We start from the raw sequence: 22,933 nt of genomic DNA, 5'->3' as shown, positions 1-22,933 counted from the left end.
TTAGCATGGAGGTTAGCATAGCTTCATGCTACATGCTAACCCCTCTGCCCAGCGGTTAATAACTGACTCATCATTTAACAGCTTCTAGAAACTGACTCAGCGGATCAGACGCAGAGCTCGACAGGAGCTAGCATCACTAGCAGCTAGCCTGTTAGCTCCTCCGCTCCAGACCGAGTCCCAGTGGGAACCAGGCAGGGGGGGGGGGGTTCTACCAGCAGCGAGGACAACACGGGGACGTCACCGGGGACACCACCGGGGACACCACCGGGGACACCGCCGGGGACACGTACCTGGGGCTCGGTCGGTTACCGGGACTCGGACCCACTTCTGTCCATCGGTCCGCCCGCGACACAGCAAACTTTACAAACTGCAGTGCGGCGCTTCGCACTGACGTCACGGGCCGGTGCGCCAATCACAGCGAGGCGTGAGAAGTGGCGACGGGAATCCAGCCAATCCTGTGGCTCCCTGTGTGTGTGTGTGCGTGTAGTGTGTGTTTGTGTGTGTAGTGTGTGTGTGTGTGTGTGTGTGTGTGTGTGTGTGTGTGTGTGTGTGTGTGTGTGTGTGTGTGTGTGTGTGTGTGTGTGTGTGTGTGTGGTTAAGAAACGGTTTAGCACACGTTTACAGGTAGGTAAGGGTTAGTTTTTAGTTGTTGTTATAATTAGGTTCATGTTTATGTTTAAGTTATAAGTATGTTTGGGATGATGTTTTGTTAAATTTGGTTAAAGTTAGGGCCATGTTTAGGTTAGGGGGTATTTTAGGGTTTAGTGGATAGTTAGGTTTAATTCAAGTTGGGGTATGTTTAGGTTTAGATTCGTTTTTAGTTTTGGTTAAAATTAGGGCCATGTTTAGGTTATGTTTAGGTTTAGTGTATTTTTAGGTTTAGTTAAAGTTAGGGGTATGTTTAGGTTAGGGGGTATTTTAGGGTTTAGTGTTAGGTTTAATTCAAGTTGGGCTATGTGTAGGTGTAGATTCGTTTTTAGTTTTGGTTAAAAGTAGGGCCATGTTTAGGTTATGTTTAGGTTAAGTGTATTTTTAGCTTTAGTTAAAGTTAGGGGTATGTTAAGGTTAAGGGTAAGATCATTCTTAAGTTAAAGGTACCACTTTATTCTAGGTCAATGCTGGTTAAACACCCAGATGCCAAATGTAGGTGCGGAGACTCAGAGACAGTAAAACTGATCCTCATCCAACGCAAGAAGTGTTTGTCCGAAAGAGGAAACTGTTCAGAGACCTGGGAGCAACTGGAGGAACAGTTTATTTTTACTGTGATCTACTAAACCTGGACATCTGGACCAGAATGAAGAAACCGATGGACTCTCTGCACAGTATTGGTCAGTATGAACACATGACGGTTACAGTAGAGGGCAGCAACACGCCATTGCAGCGTCTAGTCTGCCAAATAGAATAAAAAGAAGAAGAAGGTTCAGGTTAGATTTGGGTTTGTTTAAGTTTAGGTTCAGGTTTAGAATATGATTATTGTAGCTTTGGGTTGAAGGTACAGGTAGGTCTAGGTTGAAGTTCAGGATATGTTTAGGTTTTTGGTTCTGGTTCAGGTTCAGATTTAGGGTCGAGTACGGTTTGGTGAGGTTCAGGTTCAGGTTCTGGGCCTTGGCGGAGGTTTGCATGTTCTAGTCAATCTAGTTATCTATCTCAGGGGTTGTGAGGATCTGGGATGTGTTGTGAGCAGAGGTGGCAGCAGAGAGATTTACTGCCACAGACCTGAGGCAGCGAGGCAGAGAGGAGGAAGAGATCACGTGTGCGGCTGCCTGGAGGAGGAAGGAAAACTGAAGAATCCAGGGCAGCTCCCGTTGGTCTGGCGTGGCTCTTGGAACATTCTCCTGATATGTGGAAACACAGGAGCGCTGCAGCTCCAGAGCTCAAGGGAACAGGAGCCGGCAGGTGATTCCTGATGAAGATGAATCAGAGCAACGAGCTGCTGATGTCAGAGCCTCACGTGGTCCTGAGTCCCAGCGAGGACACGCCCCTAAGGTCGTCTGTGTCTCCCGCTCACTTCACAAGTCAGGAAACACCTCATTGTCTTCATCAATTCATCTGAAGATAATAGATAACATTTAATCCATTTATGGTTTGGTAGACTACAGCAGAGCCTGTTCTAAAACTGACTGCAAGCAAACTACAGTTGAGCTGTGGAAAGTAAAGACAAAGAAGATGGTTAAGAATCTGTTGTAGCCACGTGGATGAGTCCCAGTCACGCTGGTCACCTATATATTCAAATTTTATGAAAATTGATCGTATCACGTGTTCAAATTGCACCAAATTCAACAGCGCACCCCCCCCTTGACCCTCAACAATACTCATGCCAAGTGTGAAGCTGATAGGATGAACGGCTCCGGAGATATGTGGGTCACAGACAGACAGACTGAGATTTGGAAATTAGTAAATAAATAAAACATCAGCAGACAGTGAAGACGGCCTGTCACCATAACCTCCAGCTCAGGCTGACATTATGAAACCTGACATCTTATCAAACCAGCTGACAAATATGACTGATTCCTAAAGCTTCAAGTTGCTGTTGCTCGATGGTGGAAATTCATCGCTAAGATTATATTCTAATTCTGCTTGTGCTTCATGGTCTGTTCTGAGTTCACGTTCCATCTGTCACTCGTGGCACCGAGGCCAGAGCAGATAACACCGGAGACAACGGGACTCCAGATAAGAGAGGAATTCATTCCTCAGCAGGACTCCACCAGACAGCTCTACATTTCTGCTTTTACACTTTTATTCTGTGTTTACACAAACATACACACACACAGACTCTCACACAAACGCAAAGATTTCCTGGAGACTTACTTTGACCTTAACCATAGTTGCCAAAGCCTAGGTTAACATAAACCTCAAATGAAACCAACCTTAACCCACCCTAACCTTCAAACATGTCTTAACCTTAAAATGTAATGATTTACAGTTTGGGGACTTGATGTGATTGTGTAAAAAGATTCTGGTCCCCACAACATGAGTAATACCTGGACCACACACACACACGAACCTAACCTAAGCTAACTTTAGCCTTACTTTAAAACGTGTCTTCAACTTAAAAGTTAATTATTTACTTCACTCTGTCCCTGTAAGAAAGACAAGTTCCCTTAATGTGACTGTGCAACAACTGGTTCACACACACACACACACAGACACACACACACAAACACACAATGATTTCCTGGAGACTTACTTTGACCTTAACCATAGTTGCCTAAGCCTAGGTTAACATAAACCTAAAATTAAACCAACCTAAACCCACCCTAACCCTCAAACATGTCTTAACCTTAAAATGTAATGATTTACAGTTTGGGGACTTGATGTTTGTCCCGATCATGTGATTGTGTAAAAAGATTTCGGTCCCCACAACATGAGTAATACCTGGACCACACACACACACAAACCTAACCTAAGCTAACTTTAGCCTTACTTTAAAACGTGTCTTCAACTTAAAAGTTAATTATTTACTTCACTCTGTCCCTGTAAGAAAGACAAGTTCCCTTAATGTGACTGTGCAACAACTGGTTCACACACACACACACACAGACACACACACACAAACGCAAATATTTCCTGGAGACTTACTCTAACCTTAACCATAGTTGCCTAAGCCTAGGTTAACATAAACCTAAAATTAAACCAACCTAAACCCACCCTAACCCTCAAACATGTCTTAACCTTAAAATGTAATGATTTACAGTTTGGGGACTTGATGTTTGTCCCGATCATGTGATTGTGTAATAAGATTTAGGTCCCCACAACATGAGTAATTCCCTGGACCACACACACGAACCTAACCTAAGCTAACTTCAACCTTACTTTAAAACGTGTCTTCAACTTAAAAGTTAATTATTTGCTTCACTCTGTCCCTGTAAGAAAGACGAGTTCCCTTGTGACTGTGCAACAACTGGTTCACACACACACACACACACACACACACACACACACACACACACACTCATCAATGCTGTTAAACGACTTCAGTAAACTGCGTCAAAGCTTTTTTCGTGATCCTTTAAAATTCAAGATACATTTAAGTTACTATTAATAATGAAAAGTGTCTTATATCATAAACACGGTGTGATGTGACGTTCCAGTGATTCTAACGGTTCCCTGTGATCCACACAGAACATTCTGGCTCTGCAGCTGTGTTGTGTGTGTGTGTGTCTCTGTGTGTGTGTGTGTGTCTCTGTGTGTGTGTGTGCTGTGATCTTTTGACGAAGGCGCCCGTGTACAGAGGATCTTAACTGGCTGAGTGGAGCGATGGATTGCATTATGAGCTCTCTCACTCTGGCTTCTCCACGTGCATTCCTGCAGAAGAAGTGATTCCTCCTCCACCTCCTCCACCTCCTCCACCTCCTCCACCTCCTCCACCTCCTCCTAATCATCCAGATGATTACTCTTGCAATTCAAACGACTGGCAAAGAATTGTGTCCGCTGCCCTCCTACTTCAACATGTGATGTGGTCCAGAGCCCGACTGACCTGAGAGCAGATCCTCTCTGACTCAGCAGTGATTTGACGACAGTTTCACTTCATATATCAAGTAATTCACACTTCTAACATTTGTGCATCCAGCTCCTTCCTCCAGTGTTCTCCAAACTTTGATATATATACGTGACCAATCATGAATCTCTATAGCATCAGCCGCCTCCTCCTCCGTCACCTCCAGGACTCCACCAGGAGCGAACAGCCGTGCACACGTTGGGGACGATGACTCTGCAGCTGCGACGCTGATGGAGGCTCACGCACGTTGGTTTCAGTTTCCATGGCGAACCGGTCTGTGACCACTGGAAAGAAAGTGCAAATATCTGAGCATGACAACTACTTTTTCATGTGTAAGAGGACGTATGTGTGAGAGTGGAACAGGAAAGGGTGGAGAGAGATTTTGATCATTTCTGAAAGGAACATAATCCACCCCCCACTTGCTCTCTCCCTCCCTGCCACCTCCCTCTCTCCCTCTCTCTCTCTCCCTCTCTCTCTCTCTCTCTCTCTCTGAGTCCCAGCCCCTGAAGGTGTCATAACTGTGCACTCTCTCTCTCCCCCCCTCTCTCTCTCTCTCTCTCTCTCTCTCTCCCTCCCTCCCTCTCTCACTCACTCACTCACTCTCTATCACCGCCTTTCAGATCTTTAAAAGCTGGTGCTTTGCTGTTTCTCTCTCGATCTCCATTTGTCTCCTCTGGCTCTGCAGGGGACTCAACCGGCAAAGCACCAAGGAAGACTACTGTGCAGAAACAGGAGGAAGACCGAGGGAAGGAGAGAGAGAGAGACAGAGAGAGAGAGAGAGAAATATACATCCAGAAATAGCACCAGCCACATTTAACTGATAGAGAGTGACAGTGTGAAGAACCTAAGACCTGGACAGAAAATGCCTATCCTTTCTAACTTCACAGCCATTGTTTTGCTGCTGATTGCTCACTGCGGATCCAGGAGCGGAGCAAACCGCCTGGGGCCCTTCAAGGTCTGTCCCTCCTGCAGGGATCCACTGGGGGCAGGGCGGCCCCCCAGGGACCATAATGTTGCCGGCAGCACCTCAGTGCTGGCCGTGGGAGAGCCCTGTGGTGTGTACACACTGAGCTGTGCCAAGGGGCTCCGCTGTGTGCCCCCCCCACGGGAGCACAGCCCCCTCCAGGCTCTGTTGCAGGGACGGGGTATTTGCGCCAAGCACAGCAGGACTAGTCCCACTGAGAAGCCCCCCCCCACAGGTAAGATACTGTATATACACACGCACGTGCATGAAATCACGTATGCACATATACGTACATGCATGCATGCAGCTAGAGATGCACATGCATGGGAGCTGCAGGTAGCCTTGCATTGCACAGTGGTTTGTAAAGATGTCACCTCCACATGATTATATACGTAGTGAGAATCCTGTATATCTATAGATCGCATGTGATGCTGTGTCACTCACCAACAAAAAGAAAGCGCAGTTAGTGTGTGTGACATTTAAGCCTCCATGCATTCTGTGCAGCACATCTGCAAACCTCCACAATCCAAGTCTCCTCTGCAGCGACAAAAATGTCTTTACAGTCCTGTCATCAATCTGAAATGATTCCAACCTCGGTGTGAATATGATTCATTGAGAAACAGTGTTTAAGTTAAAATGCACCTTTATATGATTTGTTCATTTCAGTGACAGTGATCTGTCCTACAAGTCGTTCTCTCTCTGTGGAGAATTCAGAATGAAACTGTCACAGTGTCACATCCTGATCAAGCAGCTTTTCATTGCAGTGATCTCCATCTACTGTTCAAACGGAGATACTGCGATTAACTGTGTGAAGAGGACACACTGATGGACATTCGGTGTCTCGGTGTCCGTCCTCAGATAGAGCTCATCTGTGTCTCCGTGTGACAATGTGAAATGTGACATTGGACGTGGTTTGAAGATGGTTTCACGTCACGTTCTCATGCTGCTGTGTCGTTTCCCCTCAGGTCCTCATCCCTCACACAGCGGTGACATTGAAAAAGTAAGTTCTTGCTCTTATTTCACAGCCTGTGATGAGTGAAGCTGACGGACTCTTGCCTGAATGGCTCGTGTAAAGCATTTTTCATAACCCAGATTTCAGTAATACACACGAGCCGTGCTGGAGAGGCTCGTGTGTCGAGCTGCGTTGTGGAGAGTTAGCAGCACAGATCCTCTGCTGGCTCGGGTGTTGCAGTGGCATGTGTACACACTGCTCTGAAGCCATGCATTGTGGTGCATGATGTGTGCGCTGCTATGCGGCAGAACTAATTGAGCATGATGTGAATCAGGAAAGTTTCAAGTCTGCCGCTGCCGCCACAGATTATTGAGACTTTACAAGCTGATCTGCAGCATTTGAGCTGAAATCGTCATCGTGGGAACGACAGCAGCTGCACAAACGACGAAGATGAAACCGCTCAGTGACACAAAGTGACACAAAAACGCACAGTCACTTCTCCCGGTGACCTGAAAAGCCAAAGCATTGTGTAACAATATGATTATATAATGTTATACAATATGTGGCATCTGATATAAATATACATATCCCCTGCTCCGGGCTCTGCTGCTGCATCACAGCGGCTGATCCTCACATGGACAGATTGTGTGATCGGAGGGGATCTCTGCCAATCAGCTGAGGGGGGGGGGCGGGGGGGCACAGGTCTTCTCTCTTTGCCTCTGGTGATGTTTGAAGACACACTCTGCATTGCTGTTTTCAGGCTCCCTGCCGCAAACTGCTGAACATCGTCCTGAGGGGTCTGGAGCTGACCATCTTCCAGTCCGACCGAGACATCTACATCCCCAACTGTGACACCCGCGGCTTCTACAGGAAAAAGCAGGTAGAGTATTCCCAGTCACCTGAATGCACATGAAACAACTGGAACTTTGTTGGATGTGATGTGATGGTGTGTGTTTGCTGCACTGACCCGGTGTCAGTTGCACTCCACTGCAGATTTCTGCTTCCACAGATTTGTCTGTGGCCACCGGGGCTGAGGAGAACTGACACTTCTCCCTCGGAGCGTCTCAGCTGTGGGCACGGAGAATCGGGACTGCGCTATGATGACATATCATTTTCTCTCTCTTCCTCTCTCACCACCTTTCCCACTCTCCCACTCCATCTCCGCCCTCCGTTCCCTTTCAACATCTCCCTCTCTGTCTCTTCATCTCCACAGTGCCGCTCCTCCAAGGGCATGCAGCGTGGCCATTGCTGGTGCGTGGACGAGCTGGGCACGCCCGTGCCCTCACGTGCCAGCGAAGATGGTACTTTACCATGCGATGGGGAGTGAGGGATGAGTCTGTCCTATTGCTCTGAGCCTGGAGGAAGAGGAGGAGGAGGAGGAGGAGGTGGCGGAGGAGCAGCAGGAGCACAGGGAGAGGGGTTGGCTTTAGCTTGTGCTAGACACTGCCTAGACAGGAGGCAGCAGGGATAAACCACTTCCTATGGGAAATCCACAACAGTTAACGTTCATGTCCTCTGTAGAAGCAAGACACACACACACTCTCACAGTCACAGCGACAACAACATCTGCCTGAATGTGCAACAGTTGCAGCAGCGTCCTCTGCGTCGTCCGGTGACACGCTGCATGCTCACGTTCGCTCTGCGTGAACCGCCTCAGTGATCCGAGCGCTAGCACTCAGAGTGAGCTCTATATTCCTTGGCTCTTGTCCTGGCTTTCTGGTAGATTTTTCGTTTTCCTCTTTACTTTAGGATAGCTGACACTGCCTGTGCTCGTTCTGATCTCAGTGGGCTGAAATACTGTTACGCAGGTGATGTGACACAAGACGTTTGAAACATGTGTCTCCCTCACCGTCCTCTCTCCCTCTCTCCAAAGATACACTGATCTCAGCGTATACCTAATCCACAGAATATTTCTTTTCTATTAATTTATTTTTGAGTATGTATTTCCATCAAGTACTGCTTGAATCTTACAGTATCTTATATATGTGTAAAGTCAGAAAACATAGTCATAAGAATATGATCTTGGATGCTTCTGTTCATTTTATTTGTCAAAATGGCGTTCTGACTGCTTATTAGTTGATTGTTTGTACATATGTTGGAGTTTTTGTGGTCGACTGTGTGTTCTGAAGTGGCAGACAAAAAGCTTACGGCTGTTACCCTTTTCAAAAAGTTGTAAGGCATATTTTTATACACGTCAATATAATATTTTATATATGAATTGTTGGTTTATTTAATGAACTACAGTACAATGCCATGTATTTTTATATTGTCAGCAGTTTCTTATTTAAAGACAGAGATTATTTTATTTCATGTTAGGGGAAGAGGCACCTTTATGGCAAAACTTCACTTCACATTCATCAGAGCTCTATTCTATGAACTGCTGTACATCTTATGGTTATATCTCATGTTTTTTAATTTCCTTTTTTTATTTATGCTTTGTTCATTTGAGAATTCAGAATGTCCATGTTACTAGTACGCTTTATTTTGGCACATCATACTATAAATTCTGATTTCAATGGAGGGATAAAAAATAAAAAAGATCAAATTTGTTATTGTTATAGTTCGTCTTTCCCAAGTCTTGCAAAAGTCATGAAATTGTGTGATTAAATTGTGTGATTAGAATTTATCTCTTTCTGACCAATCTTGTTGTGCCGATGTGTGTGTGCCGTGATGACAGGTCTGTGCACAAAGGACCTTTAGATTTGCAAATATGAAAATAAAACTTAATGATAATAAAAATGGAGAAGAATAAAACATATATTAATATAACAACAGGTGTTGAGTGTGTTCTTTCAATAAAATGCACATGAAGCAGAATTGAATGATGCTGCTGTTATTGATATGTATTATTCAGGAGCCTCCTGTGATTTAACATCTATATTTCATTCAAGATATGCTGAGTTAATAACAGACAATATAACACAAAATGGCAGTAGAGTTAATTTAATCTGAAATTAGTAGAGGTACTTGTATTTTTACTTAACTAGTTTAATCATATTTTAGTTTATGTTCCAGCAATACTTACTATTTACTTTACAGATTCATATTTTACAATAAGACAAAAGATCATCACACGAGATATGATGCATCACTGATGCTAATAAAAGTATTATTTGATCAAATGATACTTCACATGATGAATTTCTGTTTTGGAACTCAAATTACATTTTGCTGATAATACTTAAAGACTTTCAAGTATTTCAGTCTTAAGAATTTTTATATGCGAGTGGTTTACATAAATAATTGCTTGCACCCATTCGCAATTATACTTATATTTCATTCAATATCTCTTTGACACCAAAGTTTGCAGCTTTATTAAACGTGTCGACTCCGCTACCAGAGAGAAGTTCGTCTTGTCTGACGTTGTGAATGCACCAGAACCTGAGAAGCTCTCTCACCTTGCTGTCTTGTTAGTTTTACATTTCCAGGATATGACGTCAAACATTTGTTGTTCCCCAGATAAAAACACAATAAATACACAAACATTCACGACTATTTACGCAACAACGCCCGGAAGTTCAGTCTTCGTCATAACTTCGGATTAAAGAAGAAGAAATTAGCGCTTTCACTTGAATGTCATGTTTTATGATCACAGTCGATAGAAAACCTTTCTACTCATCTGACCTGGAAGAAATGTTCATTGAATCTATCCAGATGTTGGTGGGTTCTGTGACCAGAGGAAAGGGGATTCGTTCCCAGTTGAACCATCAATGATGCTGTTTACTCACCAGTTTTAAGTTCAGGCTCAGCATCGAACTTCATTTCTTTACTCACCTTCGCCGTCTCCAGCCGACACTGATGTGATCCGTCGCTTTGCTTCTATTTCTATACCTGTTGTATCTAATGACATTAGCATGCTAATCGTCGTACGGCCCACGTCGACTTTCCCTAACGTCACTGGAGCGTCCAATCAGTCGTGAAGACGTAGCTGTTATTAAAACCACAGAATATATATCAAGAAGCTGGGGTTGGCTCCAGCTCCACCCAGAGACCCTCTCGAGGATGAGGGATGGGGGGTGCAGGTTATGGATGGAGATGTGCTCTGAAACAAAGATGGACGACATGACCGCTCCCCAAATGTGAAGCATGTTGATCGCCATCTGGTGGCGGACTGCAGCAGAGGTCATAAATCCAGCATCCTTCATATTAACAGATGGGACATGAACCAAAATCATTACGTACATCTGAAATGATTTTAAGTAGTTGTTTCTGTTCTGATGAGTTTTCAAGTGTTTCTGATAAGTCTGTCTGATGATTGACAGCTGAGACTGACTCTGGATTGGACGGGCCGAGGCTCCACCCTTATATTGATTCTGCTCGGACTCCGGCTCCTACGGCACAAGATGGCGGCGCTAATCCCCGGGAAGTTTGGGCTCCAGTTCAGGAAAGTGGGAAGAGGCGGAGACTTGTTGTCCATCGTTATTTACAGTCTATGACTATAGAGTAGAACAGAATAGAACAGAATAGAACAGAACAGAACAGAATGTTTCTTTATAGTCGAACAAGGTGGAAATTCATCTTCTGCAAACACAAGAAAAAACATCAAAAACAAAGAAGCAATTAGTAAAACAAACACGTGGACGAACTCATATGATAGATTTAAAGTCAGTTCATGTTACTTTATGTGGGTAAATCTCTTGGTCACTTCGTAGAGTTAAGGATATTGATGGCACTTTGTATGAAGGACTTCTTAAATTAATGTTAAGTTGCTGGACGGACTCTATAGCGCCTCCTAGAGCTCAAAGGCTCAAACTGGCAGAAGAGTGGATGGGAGCTTTTGACCAGGATACTTCCTCGTCCTTTCTGTAAAGAGTCGAGCCGACGGCTTTTGGGGTTTGCCAACTGGTTTGGTTTCCATTGACACAACCCGAGAGAGTTTATTCATAGATCTACAGTTTAGGTAGTTCTACTAGTTCTAGTGCCTTACACAAGTTTCCTGAGGAGATAAAGTCGCTGTGAGCATCTCTGGAAAATATGCCCAAGAAGCTGACTGGATGAGGAGATTATAAGTAATTTTGTCTTACGTTGATTTCTAGCTGGCTGATACGACTCTGTGTCTTTAGGGCCGTAGTGGGAACCAGAGAGGCAGCTTCACCTAGAGGGTAATGAACGCAGTGATGGCTGAAGGATCTTGGCGAGCAACCGTCACCACCACCAACGCCAAAACGTCCCAAAGAAATGAATCCAAAGAGTTTTCAGAGTCACTGTTTGTAATTTATTGCAAAAGCAAACGTGTCACTCCTCTCGCTGTACTTACAGGTCAGAGCCGGCCCTCAAACCCGAGGACGGCACCTGCTCACAAAGGCAAATAAAAACAACGATAAAGAATGTGAAAATAAATCAACTTCAACACGGCTGCAACACAAACTGTAAATATGTCATAAGAAGAAATGTACATGAAGGTGATGAGGATGGAGAGCACAGGAAGAAGAGAACAGGTCCGTCCTTCCTGCACAGTCACTTCTGAAGTGAACCTCATTCAGCGAAAAGAGAATAAAGAGAAGTCTCTGAGTTCCTCTGAATCATAGGAACGTTATTACTGATGTGAAAAGCTTCACATCCATTTACTGTGAGCAACCGTTCGCCAGCAGTGGAACTGAAAAGACACATTAGAGCACATTAGAGTCATGCTGCTTTTCTGCCATTACCCGGCACATAAAGGATCATTCTCTCCCCCGTCTCCACACGGGGACTCAACACATGCCTGTTTCCAAGGTAACAGCATAGAATATCCCATTGTCGATGCATAATATGAAATGAAGGCCTCGCACTGAGTGAAGGAGGAAGCATGATCCTTTGTGGAATCACTCCAGCACATGTCCTACTTCTTCTGTGACTCGTTTCTGTGCAGCGAGCGGATGAGATTAAACTATGATGTGAGGAGAGAGAGAGAATTCATATTCCACAATACAACGAGAGTCTGGGATGCACCTGGATCAGAGTGAGTCATTTCTCAGGGTCAAAGTTTAGAAAAGGTCCCGATGATAAAGCTCATCTTTGTCAGAAACTGTGAATTATTTTCATATGTTTTAAAAACACGCTCACATTGCTTGTATCAAGGAAAGAAGCCGAGAGTTGAAACCAAGGATCCTGCATTGATTTGGGCCTCATAAGGTTTCAGGTATTTACATTTCGGTCATTTAATTTGTTTATCGGCAGCGAACACACGTGATGTAAAGATTTAACCAGGGGTCGAAATTTACAGAGTTTAGTTTTATAAATCAGTGGCAGCTGTGGCACATTGGTATTGAAAGATAAAGACGGGTCCAGTGGGAAAGTAACTGAAGTTCTCATTTACATCAGGCGGAAAGGAGCAGGTCTGACCAGTGCAGTCAGTGGTTCGATTCCCAGTCTTCCTCATTCCACATGCCGAAGTGTCCTTGGGCAAGATACTGACCTCCGTGCTGGGCTGTTAATGGCAAAACTGTAATGTAAAGAACTTTGATTGGTCATCGAGACAATTTAAAGTCAAAGTTAAAGCCATTTAAATACGTATTAACCGAATGAAAAGATCCATCCCTCATCTGAACACATGATCCAATCACAGTTCAACTTTTTATACCTCAAAATTTACTCTGCTGCTCTTTTCTTTCTTTCACAGTTTCATGGACGTGCAACATCTGAGAAATCTGAAAGATGTAAAGCTGTGTTTCTGCAGGACGCTCAGTGAAGTTGGTTTCCCCAAAACCTGAAGCTGACACTTTGCTTTGGGGTCTTTCTGCCCCCTGGAGGTTAAACATCTCTTTAATGCACAGCTACTGTGTGTGAGTCACATTTACAACTTTATTTATTTAGTTCCAGCCACATCTGTAAAACATATAGAGGAATAAACTTTTCTCAGGATCCGTGTGCACATAAACAGTTAAAAGACAAAACAGCTCTGAAAAATGTTCAGAGCTGTATAGCTATACTATATCCTGAAATATGGTAATAATAATAATAACATCTGAAAATAATGACATACGTTTTTTTTTAAAGAGTAAGAAAATATACACTTATACTTCAACTCAACTGCATTTAAGAAGGAAATATGATACTTTTTGTGTCTTTTCAATTTTACTGTTGATATGATTAAACCGGATCTAACCAGTGATTCCCAGCACTTTGTCACTGAGTTATATAACAGAATAAATAACCTGCAGCAGAACTTTTCTATTAAACATCTCATGACGTCTCAGATCAAATCATATAACTGTGAAGAGCCCGACTGCAATAATAAGTTGTGTAGAGGAGCTGGTGTGACACCAGACACAAAACATCCAATCATCATCATTTTAGTTTTAGTTATATATATATATTATTTATATTTATGATTATGTTTCTGACCAATAGTTCAGAGCCATCTTCAGAATACAGTGAATCAAATACAGAAAACTTCTGACATTTAAGAACCTCGAAGATTACAGCCCTGTCCCCGTGCATCATTAGTTCATTCATATCATTAACACATGTTCACTGCAGTTTATGGTTAAAATAATAAAATGAACTGTCATTTTAAAATAAAAAGACCAAAACAAACATATTGACAATAACGTATGCTAATTACCCTGAGGTCTAAAATTATTCATTGACGACGGAAACAAAGAAAAACAAGTAACAAACAGAAAAAACACATTTCGTTTATATATATTTTAAACATATTTAGAATCATTACAGTATTGAAATAAAGTGTGTGAATAATCAGTCTGATCACAATCTGTAAACCTCTGAAACTGACTAGAAGTACAAAGAAGTACACAGAAGTACAAGGAAGTACAGATAAAGTACAAAGAAGTACTTGTTTTGACGTTGGACGGTTTGGAACAAGTTTTTCAAGTTTTACAAAGATGTCTGATATTTCCGACCGTGGATCCTACCGTGAACGCCACTTTACCCTGCGAAGCCCCACCCTCTAATGTCACATGACGCAGCATCGCAGCTCTGATTGGCCGCTGTCAGCTGTCAGTTTCAGGCGCAACACGTTGTTTATAAAAGCACGGAGGGCGCTGGGAGGAGACGTTCAGAACAAACCCGGTAAACGCAGCGTCCGCCAGGGATCCGCAGTCCACCCGCTGACCCGAGGACCGTGTGACTCAGCGGGAGTTGGACCGGTGACCCCGGCTCGTCGGTGCGAGGGACCCGGGGGGAGGAGCGGCGAGAGACCGGTGTGTAAGCTCCGTGAAGGAGGAAGAAGTGTCCCCGCCCGCCCCAGCCTCTCCGCCGCGGTCATGGCTGCCCTCGGGAACTCGGGGGCCGCCTCCAGCCCGATGGTGGTGCTGGCGCCGAAGACCAAGACGAAGAAGAAGCACTTCGTCCAGCAGAAGGTGAAGGTGTTCCGGGCCAGCGACCCCCAGCTCAGCGTCTTCATGTGGGGCGTCAACCACTCGGTGAGTCGCTGAGCCGCCGCGGAGCTAACGGAGCTAACGCGGCTAGCGCAGGTAGCCGGAGCTCAGCGGGGAGGGGACGGGAGGTGAGCCGGGGACCAGGGGCTGTTCTGGGCCTGGGTCCGCCCAGGGTCCCGGTACCTGGGCCCTGGACCCCCAGAGGACCCCCATGGAGACCCCCACAGACCCCCACAGACCCCCGGGTCCACCACTGCCTGTCTGTGCTCAAGCTAATCACGGAAATAATCATAACATTACTCGGTTGAACATTCATATCATAACACGAATGTTACTCATCACAACTATTCATTTACTTAACTTATTACTTGGACATTACTGCATTTATATGTATACTATATATTTATACTATTGCTATTATAACATGTATTCTTCTTATTACATATATAAATATATTAGTACGTGACATACAGTAGATCTAGAGCCATTATACAGATATGATGAATACATATACAACATGGATACAAGCACTAAGGGACCAGAATCAAATGTGTTATACATTTTACACAAATACCCCAAAACCACTGGTACATGCATGAAACATGTATGTGACTAAATAAACATAAAAAACAATAATTGAGGTTCCAGCTTCTCAAATGTAAGAACTTCCTGCTTCTCTTGTCATCAGAGTAAAACTAAATATCTTCAGGGTTTGGACAAAACAAGACATTCAAAAACATGAACATATTAGACTGTTATCTGACGTTTGATTAAAGTCTGCACATGATTAGTTTTGATTGATTTTAAGTAACTATGATGATTGTGTTTTCTTTCTGCAGATCAATGATCTCAACCAGGTTCCTGTTCCTGTCATGCTTCTCCCCGACGACTTCAAGGCCAACACCAAAATCAAAGTGAACAACCACCTCTTCAACAAGTAAGACTCACAACGCAGTGCATGGATAGATATTAATAAACACACATGTCAAATGTCAACATTCAAGATTCAAGATTTTCTATTGTCAAATGAACAGAGATAACATGAAGCAGTCACTGTCAATGAAATACTTGGGTCACACACTCTCTTTAAGCAATACTCAGTAATTTCAACCAAAAAAAATTTAATAAAAATAGAAATAGTATAAAATAGAATAACAAAAAAATAGAATATCAAAAATTTAAAATAGTAAATAAAATATATAGATCTAAATATATATCCTCCTCATGTCTCACTGCCTCTGGTGCTTTCAGGAAACAAATCTGACCTTGGTACCAAACAATATTAAATTGTAATAAATTCAGATGGGTGTTTTGTTTTGGTGAACGTCGCCACCAGAGGTCAACGTGAAGATGTCTCTGCTCTGCCAGACCGAAGAAAGAATAATCATAAGTTACAGAATGTGCTGCATCATGCAAGTGTGTTTCTCGTAAAGTTTATGGGTTCAACTTATGTGTCACTCATCCAGTCTGGTTTTGAACACTGGGAAATGCAAGTGTCTCGATGAGTTAAAGCCTGAAAGTTCTCATGAAGCAAACTGCACTGCATCATTCAAACTTCAGTGGAGATCAAGGCTGTGGGATGTGTTCACATTTTCACTTTGTGTGTCTTTCCATTACAAGTTATAGATTTCATATCTGGTGGTGCAGGCGTTTGAATGTGTGTTCAGGGACATGACGCAGGAGTTGAAGCTCTGAATGTCGGAGAAAGAACTTCACTCTACTTTCACCCCTGCTGATGATGATGTTACATTTTTAAGACTTTTTTTTGTCAGAGAATGAAACATCTGATTGTTTGTGTTTCGGCACAGAAAATGTTGCATCAGCCCACTCCTCCTCCTCCTCCTTCTCCTCCTTGTCCTTGTCCTCACTCTCCTTGTCCTCCTCCTCCTTGTCCTCACTCTCCTTGTCCTCACTCTCCCGTCTTCTCTCCCTTTGCAGAGAAAACCTTCCGGGACACTTCAAATTCAAAGAGTACTGTCCTCAGGTCTTCAGAAACCTAAGGGAACGCTTTGGTATCGAGGATCTGGACTATCAGGTTTGTGATGTGCTGATGACGTGCTCAGTGTGCAGACAAGTACCAAGACCAAATACAAAGGAACATGACTGTAGGAGCTAATAACCCTGATAATGACCAAATGGGCAGATTCTTTAGTTCATGTGAAGAGGTTTCTCTGCTCATCTGTGTGTTTCCGACGTCCAGGTGTCGTTGACCCGCAGCCCGCCATCGAGGAGCGTAGACGACCAGGAGGTTCTGCTCCTCAACTCCTACGACCGCACGCTGGTGGTCAAGCAGATCTCCAGCGAGGACGTGGCCGACATGCACAGCATCCTGTCCGAGTATCACCAGGTGAGGAGGGAGGGGCTGAACGAGAAGTCTGCTGATGAAGCAGCTTTCAGACCTGCACTGAAATCTAGTGGTGGGGGAAAAAATCGATTCTGTTCAGTATCGCGATATTTTGCGCCCGCGATTATATCGATACTGTAGCACAAAGTATTGCAATATTTAAAAAAAATAAATAAATGTAACAGCCCAGAGGAGCACTTTAACATCTGAGCATGTTGACCAACTCCTTTTTCTGAACAAAAATGCCAATATTCCCAAATGAATTTAACATTTTGGGTCATGACCTTGCAGCCGACTGGACTCTAGTAGTACACATTTGTTTATTTTTCTCAATTTGATTGAAGCTCTAGGTTACTCTTATTTATATGATTATTCTCAGGTTTATGTTACTCTATTATGTCTGCTTGATGTTACTGTATTGTATTTAAATAATTGTAAGTTATGTGCTGGGAGCTCAGTGTTCATGTGAGAGGTCTCCTATTCAGAAAATAATTACAAAGGTCCTGTGTCCTGAATGTTCAAGGACAAAGTTTTTGCACTTCAGTTAATGTGTAGAAGACAATGTTGTTCACAGAATTGAATGGGACATTTGAAGTGAGTTGAGCAGTCTTAATTTACTAATTTTTTGTAATGCCTTTGAATAATATGGGGGACATGAATCGCAATATATCGCAGAATCGAATCGCAATATATCGCAGTATCGCAATATCGCAATACTTTTGAATCGTGGCCCAAATATTGCAATACTATTGAATCGTCACATTTTTGCCAATTCCCACCCTTACTGAAATCCTTGTATTCCCCTGAAGTGATCCAGAGAGTGGGAATGAGGAGAAGATGTGAGCTTAGAAAGACTCAGGAGAAACTCCAGACTCCATTGTGGCTTTAAGGTGCCTCTGATCCTCCCTGTGGGTGAAAGGGAGAGAAAGTTGCAGCACCACTGAGCTATATTCATAAGTTCATATCTACACGCGTCTGCTCGTGTAAACAGTTGCACACAGAGATAAGAGGGAGGCGACACTCCTTCACCTGTTTGATTTGTTCCTTTGGTTTTATTTCACCTTCAGCTCTGTGTCGAGCAGATGCTTCAGAAAGTGTTTGTTTCTCTCACTTCAGGCTGTAGATGTGTCTGAGTGAACGTGTGGCTGCTGAGAGCTGAGAGAGGAATGTGAGTTCTGTGGTTCCACTTCCCACCCGGAGCCGAGAGGCAGAGGAGGAAAATGGAAGCTCTGTTTCCCAGTGTGTTCACTTGTGTGTGTATTTATTTAGTTGAATGAACTCATTGTTATCGTTTGCAGGTTGAAGTTTATAATATCAGATTCGTACAAACACAGAAACATGTCGTGTCTTCTGTAGAGGCCGGAGTCGTGGTCGTACTTTGGGCTTTTAGACATCGAAGGTTTAGGTTTCGATGTTTGCCAGTTGAAGGGATTTCATCTTGAGAACAGATTTTCAAACCTAAGATCCAAATGGCAAAAAGTTCTGTATTCATCTCCGTCATGAATGCATGTGACCTGCGGGGGGGGGGCCTGTCTGTAGTTTCCTGCTGGTTCACCTGCTCCTTCTGTCTTTAACTTCCTGCTGGTCCAGCGTGTTTCAGACGCCACTGAACCAGATCCGTCTGAAGTCTCTTCTAACTTCAGTCTCACCTGGATGGATTCACTCATTGATTTATATCCTCAGTGACCTTTTAGATGCTGAAGTTCCTGTTCTCTGTTGCTGTAGTTTCTTATTTGCATGTTAATCTTTTAGAATACACATTGACACTAAAGCCCTTGTGTGTGTGGTTCGGTCCCGGCAGCACATCGTGAAGTGCCACGGCAGCACGCTGCTGCCACAGTTCCTGGGCATGTACCGCGTGGGCGTGGACAGCGAGGAGACCTACCTGATCGTCATGAGGAACATGTTCAGCCACCGCCTGCCGGTGCACAGGAAGTACGACCTGAAGGTGAGAGGAACAAACAGCCTGAGCTTTAGTTTATTTTTTAATTACACTTCCTCAACAACATCAGTGCCTCACTACAACATGCAGAAGTCCAGACTTAGAGATACAAGCTTAGAGGCTGTTTCACACTGGAGCTGAAAAGATGAACTGATGAACGGTTTTACAGATATGAGACACAGACACAGAATTCTGGAGTTATTTGACAGATGACATAGATATACTTTATGTAAACGGATTCTTACAATGAATTGAGGCAACAAGCAAGTAGAACTGAGTCTCATAGATCTGTATCTCCTGTACCACAGAGCCACAGACAGACAAAGAGTTCTAGAATTATTAGATAGATGTGTGAAGATTTGGTTTTTCAAGGTACATCAGCCAGAAACGCATTTGCAGATGTGATCTTATGATTCAAGAAGCTATGACGGACTTCACATCAATCAATCAATTAATCAAATTTTATTTGTATAGCCCACATTCACAAATAACAGTTTGTCTCATAGGGCTTTAACATGGTGTGACATCCTCTGTCCTTAACCCTCAACAAGAGTCAGGAAAAACTACTAAAAACCCTTTTAACAGGTAAAAATATGTAGAAACCTCAGAGAGTCACATGTGAGGGATCCCTGAATTTACTTGCTCTGTGTGGTTAAAGATTTAAGTTGCATCGTTTGCGACAAAAGATTTATTAGGATTTGTCAGCAACTTTTCAAAATTATCCATATTCATAGTTCACTTTGTAAATAGAGATTTAAGAATTCCCCCTTTCACCTGTTTTATCAGAGTTAACAATTTCTATGTCCCTAGAATAGATAACTCATTGAATAACATGAAAGATTTGTGTTGATCCTGTTTTTATTGCTTGGACTTTGATCTGTTTGCATGTTACACGTATGAGCCATGATCTTTACACCTCTCTCCTTGCAGGGCTCTCAAGTGGCTCGAGAAGCAAGTGACAAAGAACGGGTGAATTCAAACATCTCTCCTCCTTTCATTTGATCAGATTATTATCTGTGCAGCTGTCGCCTTTTTACCTCAAACCTCCTGCTGAACTCTGAGTGTTTGTGTCTCAGGGTAAAGAGCTTCCCACCTTCAAAGACATGGACTTCAGGAACAACATGCAGAAGGTGTTCGTGACCGAGGAGGAGAAGGAGAAGGTCATGGAGAAGCTGAAACGAGACGTGGAGGTGGGCGACATGTTTGTTTGCAGAACTCAACCACACGGTGGCGCTGTCGGCCCAGTCGGCCTGAGTGCCAGTGGAGGAAGAAGGAGATTCAGTGCACAGGGACGGAGCTGGATTTAGAGATCATGACATTAAACTACAGCAGAAACTGTTTGTCTTCTTTTGCAGTAATTAGTCCTACGAGGTCCAGACAGTTTGAAAACATTAAGATCGTTTTGAGGAGTTACTTGAGAATCAGAACTGATGCTGATAGATTTGGATTAATCGCCTGTTTCATCTCTTTCCTCAGTTTCTGGTGAAGCTGAAGATCATGGACTACAGTCTGCTCCTCGGCATCCACGACGTGGGCCGAGCTGAGCGGGAGGAGGACGAGGGCGAGGAGGTTTCCAACGAGGAGGAGCCGGAGGCGGAGAACGGCGCCGGGGTGGGATCCTATGGAACCTCTCCGGAGGGAATCGCTGGGTACATGTCCTCCTGCAAACCTCTGGGGCCCGGAGAGTTCGACCCGTACGTGGACGTGTACGCCATCAGGAGCTGCTCAGGTGAGCCGCGGTCCGACAGCGTGTGGAACCTCAGGATCTGGTTTAGATTTCTACGGGAGCTGTTGTGTTAAATAGCGCTGTCTGTTCTCAGGAGCTCCTCAGAGGGAAGTTTACTTCATGGGCCTGATCGATGTCCTCACTCAGTACGACACCAAGAAGAAAGCTGCTCACGCTGCGAAAACCGTCAAACACGGGGTGCGTAACACATTTCATCATACTGTGACATGATGAAATGCACGATGTGATGAACATGAATGATGAGTTTCTCTTGTTCCTCTCTCTCTCTGTTCCAGGCCGGAGCTGAGATCTCCACGGTCCACCCGGAGCAGTACGCCAAACGCTTCCGAGACTTCATCTCAAACATCTTTGCGTAGCGGTGACGGAGCTCCGCCCACAAACCGATCCAGCCGAAGCTAAAAGTCAATAATATCACTGACCCGAAATTGTCATTGCACACGCGGATCTGGGGCGCGACTACAAAATGTATGACTTCTGATGCATATATTTATTTTTAAGATTTAAAAAATCGCATTTCTTATAAATGTTCAGCACTCTAAAAGGAAGCGAGGGTACGTGGAAACAAACTGCTGTGGATCAGTGTTGGAACTGTCAGACAGATCAAGGATCAAGAGTATTGACCTTTTCACTTTGCTGTGGTTCTTGAGGACGAACTAAATTTGAACGAAACAGATTTTCAGTCTCTCGTTGAGAGTTGGAAGAGAAGATTAAATTAAATATGAACAGGATACGACAGTTTATTTAGACTCTGGCGTGTGAAACCATGGGTCACGTCTTCCAGAAGAACGCTCTTCTCACTCCACCTTCCACTTCCAAACACTCCTTCACACAAACTAGTTATTAATCTTCTCCTCTAACTCAGCCAAAAAGTCCCAACGTGTCCAACTGTTCCTTTTTAAATCGTAGAATAATCTTTGATAAACCGGTGTAGGGTAGATAACAGGGTGAATGTTGACCGTGCCAAACGTGTGGGATCAAAGCAGGATTTGCACTTTTATTTTAAACCAGAATTTGAATTGATGGGATTCTGGTTTCCAACAAACTCGACAAAATGTTCTAATAAATTCAGTAAGATCCTGTTTGGACCTGATGTCAGCGTCTGTCCCGAGGGATCAGATCCGAAGTGGTCCGGTCTGAACGAACCTGAACCAGGTCTGAGGTCCGAGCCACATTCTTATCAGTGTGTGAACCTGGAGACAAGTCAGCTGACGTCTCTGACACGGATCAACACATAATGACTCAAGCTTCTCCTCCACACACACACACACACACACACACACACACACACACACACCAGGGCTGTCGCACATCTGGGTTTTCAAATGTAACTGAAAAAAGATGTCATGTCAAATATTCTCTGAGTTGACTTTTAGAAACGGTGACATCTGTGAACTGGGTAGAAAACGGCAGGATTTGCTTTTCCAACTCGAATGAGAGTTGTGATGATTTGCATAAAGAGCAGGAAGTCGACCACCTGACATCTGACCTCTCACGACCCCATCAGCTCTGAACTGGGTCTGAATGCTCGGTGATTAAATGGGGAACATATCTTATTATTTAGCGTCTGAGCTGAAGCGGCGTTCACGACCAGGATCAGTCCTGACGTTTTAAAAAAAAAATGACTCAGTCGCCCTCTTCGTGGAAAACATGCGCTAATGTGAATCATTGTCATAGGATAAGATTTAGAAACAGAGGCCTAGCAATAGAAGCAGGAAGTGTTGTGTGTGTGTGTGTGTGTGTAGTGTAACGATGTAGAGCTAACCAGGCTGCTGTGTTAAATCCTTTGACAGTAACACTACATGTCAGTAGCGTGTGCGTGTTCGCCTTAACACAGTGAGACGATGCAGCCACTCCCTGATCGCACATGTTGTATTTTTGCAAATCAGCTTTTTGACCAAAATATATTTTATGAAGAATTTCTGAAAAGTGTTTGACTCGTTTTTTTGGAAAATGTTTTTCCTGTGTTTGCATGTTTCTGCAGGAGGAAGAATTTCATCTGTTGACACCCTCGACACTTTCTTCAAGTCTGTACCAGTGTTAGAGGTCAAAGGTCAAGGACATAATGACCTCCATATATGTGTTCTCGGGTTAACTTGTAGGATTCAGGAGGTCAAACCTCATCACCTGGGATTTGCAGCTTGACTCTGTTCCTCTTGGATTCATGA

At 43.8% G+C, this 22,933-nt stretch overlaps 3 protein-coding genes across 4 annotated transcripts in view; 2 read left to right on the top strand and 1 right to left on the bottom strand.

Moving 5' to 3' along the window:
• The window catches only part of spryd3 (SPRY domain containing 3), a 47,867-nt gene extending 47,502 nt beyond the window's left edge, over window positions 1–365 (bottom strand). The window contains exon 1 of the mRNA XM_061075136.1: window positions 291–365. The gene's annotated coding sequence lies outside the window, so the exon portion shown is untranslated. The remainder of the gene's footprint in view (window positions 1–290) is intronic.
• Window positions 366–4,674: 4,309 nt separating this feature from the next.
• igfbp6b (insulin-like growth factor binding protein 6b) lies at window positions 4,675–7,741 on the top strand. Of its 2 annotated transcripts, XM_061075349.1 has the most exons (5): window positions 4,675–4,771; window positions 5,184–5,697; window positions 6,428–6,462; window positions 7,175–7,294; window positions 7,628–7,741. In XM_061075349.1, exons 2-5 carry the CDS (start codon window positions 5,361–5,363, stop codon window positions 7,739–7,741), a joined length of 606 nt encoding a protein of 201 aa, XP_060931332.1. In that variant the 5' UTR covers window positions 4,675–4,771; window positions 5,184–5,360. The 2 variants fall into 2 exon arrangements, with proteins under 2 accessions (XP_060931332.1, XP_060931331.1); XM_061075348.1 differs by lacking the exon at window positions 4,675–4,771 and having other exon boundaries at window positions 5,127–5,697.
• A 6,689-nt stretch (window positions 7,742–14,430) lies between these two features.
• On the top strand, window positions 14,431–22,694 carry pip4k2ca (phosphatidylinositol-5-phosphate 4-kinase, type II, gamma a). Its single transcript, XM_061074278.1, has 10 exons — window positions 14,431–14,780; window positions 15,575–15,672; window positions 16,674–16,770; window positions 16,936–17,082; window positions 18,881–19,027; window positions 19,952–19,990; window positions 20,098–20,211; window positions 20,498–20,750; window positions 20,842–20,945; window positions 21,044–22,694. The coding sequence occupies exons 1-10, from the start codon at window positions 14,622–14,624 to the stop codon at window positions 21,122–21,124; spliced, it is 1,239 nt and encodes a 412-aa protein (XP_060930261.1). The 5' UTR covers window positions 14,431–14,621; the 3' UTR covers window positions 21,125–22,694.
• Window positions 22,695–22,933: the final 239 nt, after the last annotated feature.

The sequence above is a fragment of the Limanda limanda genome, chromosome 7, assembly GCF_963576545.1.
Source record: "Limanda limanda chromosome 7, fLimLim1.1, whole genome shotgun sequence".
NCBI classification, from domain to species: Eukaryota; Metazoa; Chordata; class Actinopteri; order Pleuronectiformes; family Pleuronectidae; genus Limanda; species Limanda limanda.
Note: the sequence above shows the minus strand (reverse complement) of the source record. Positions and strands in the feature narration are given on the sequence as shown.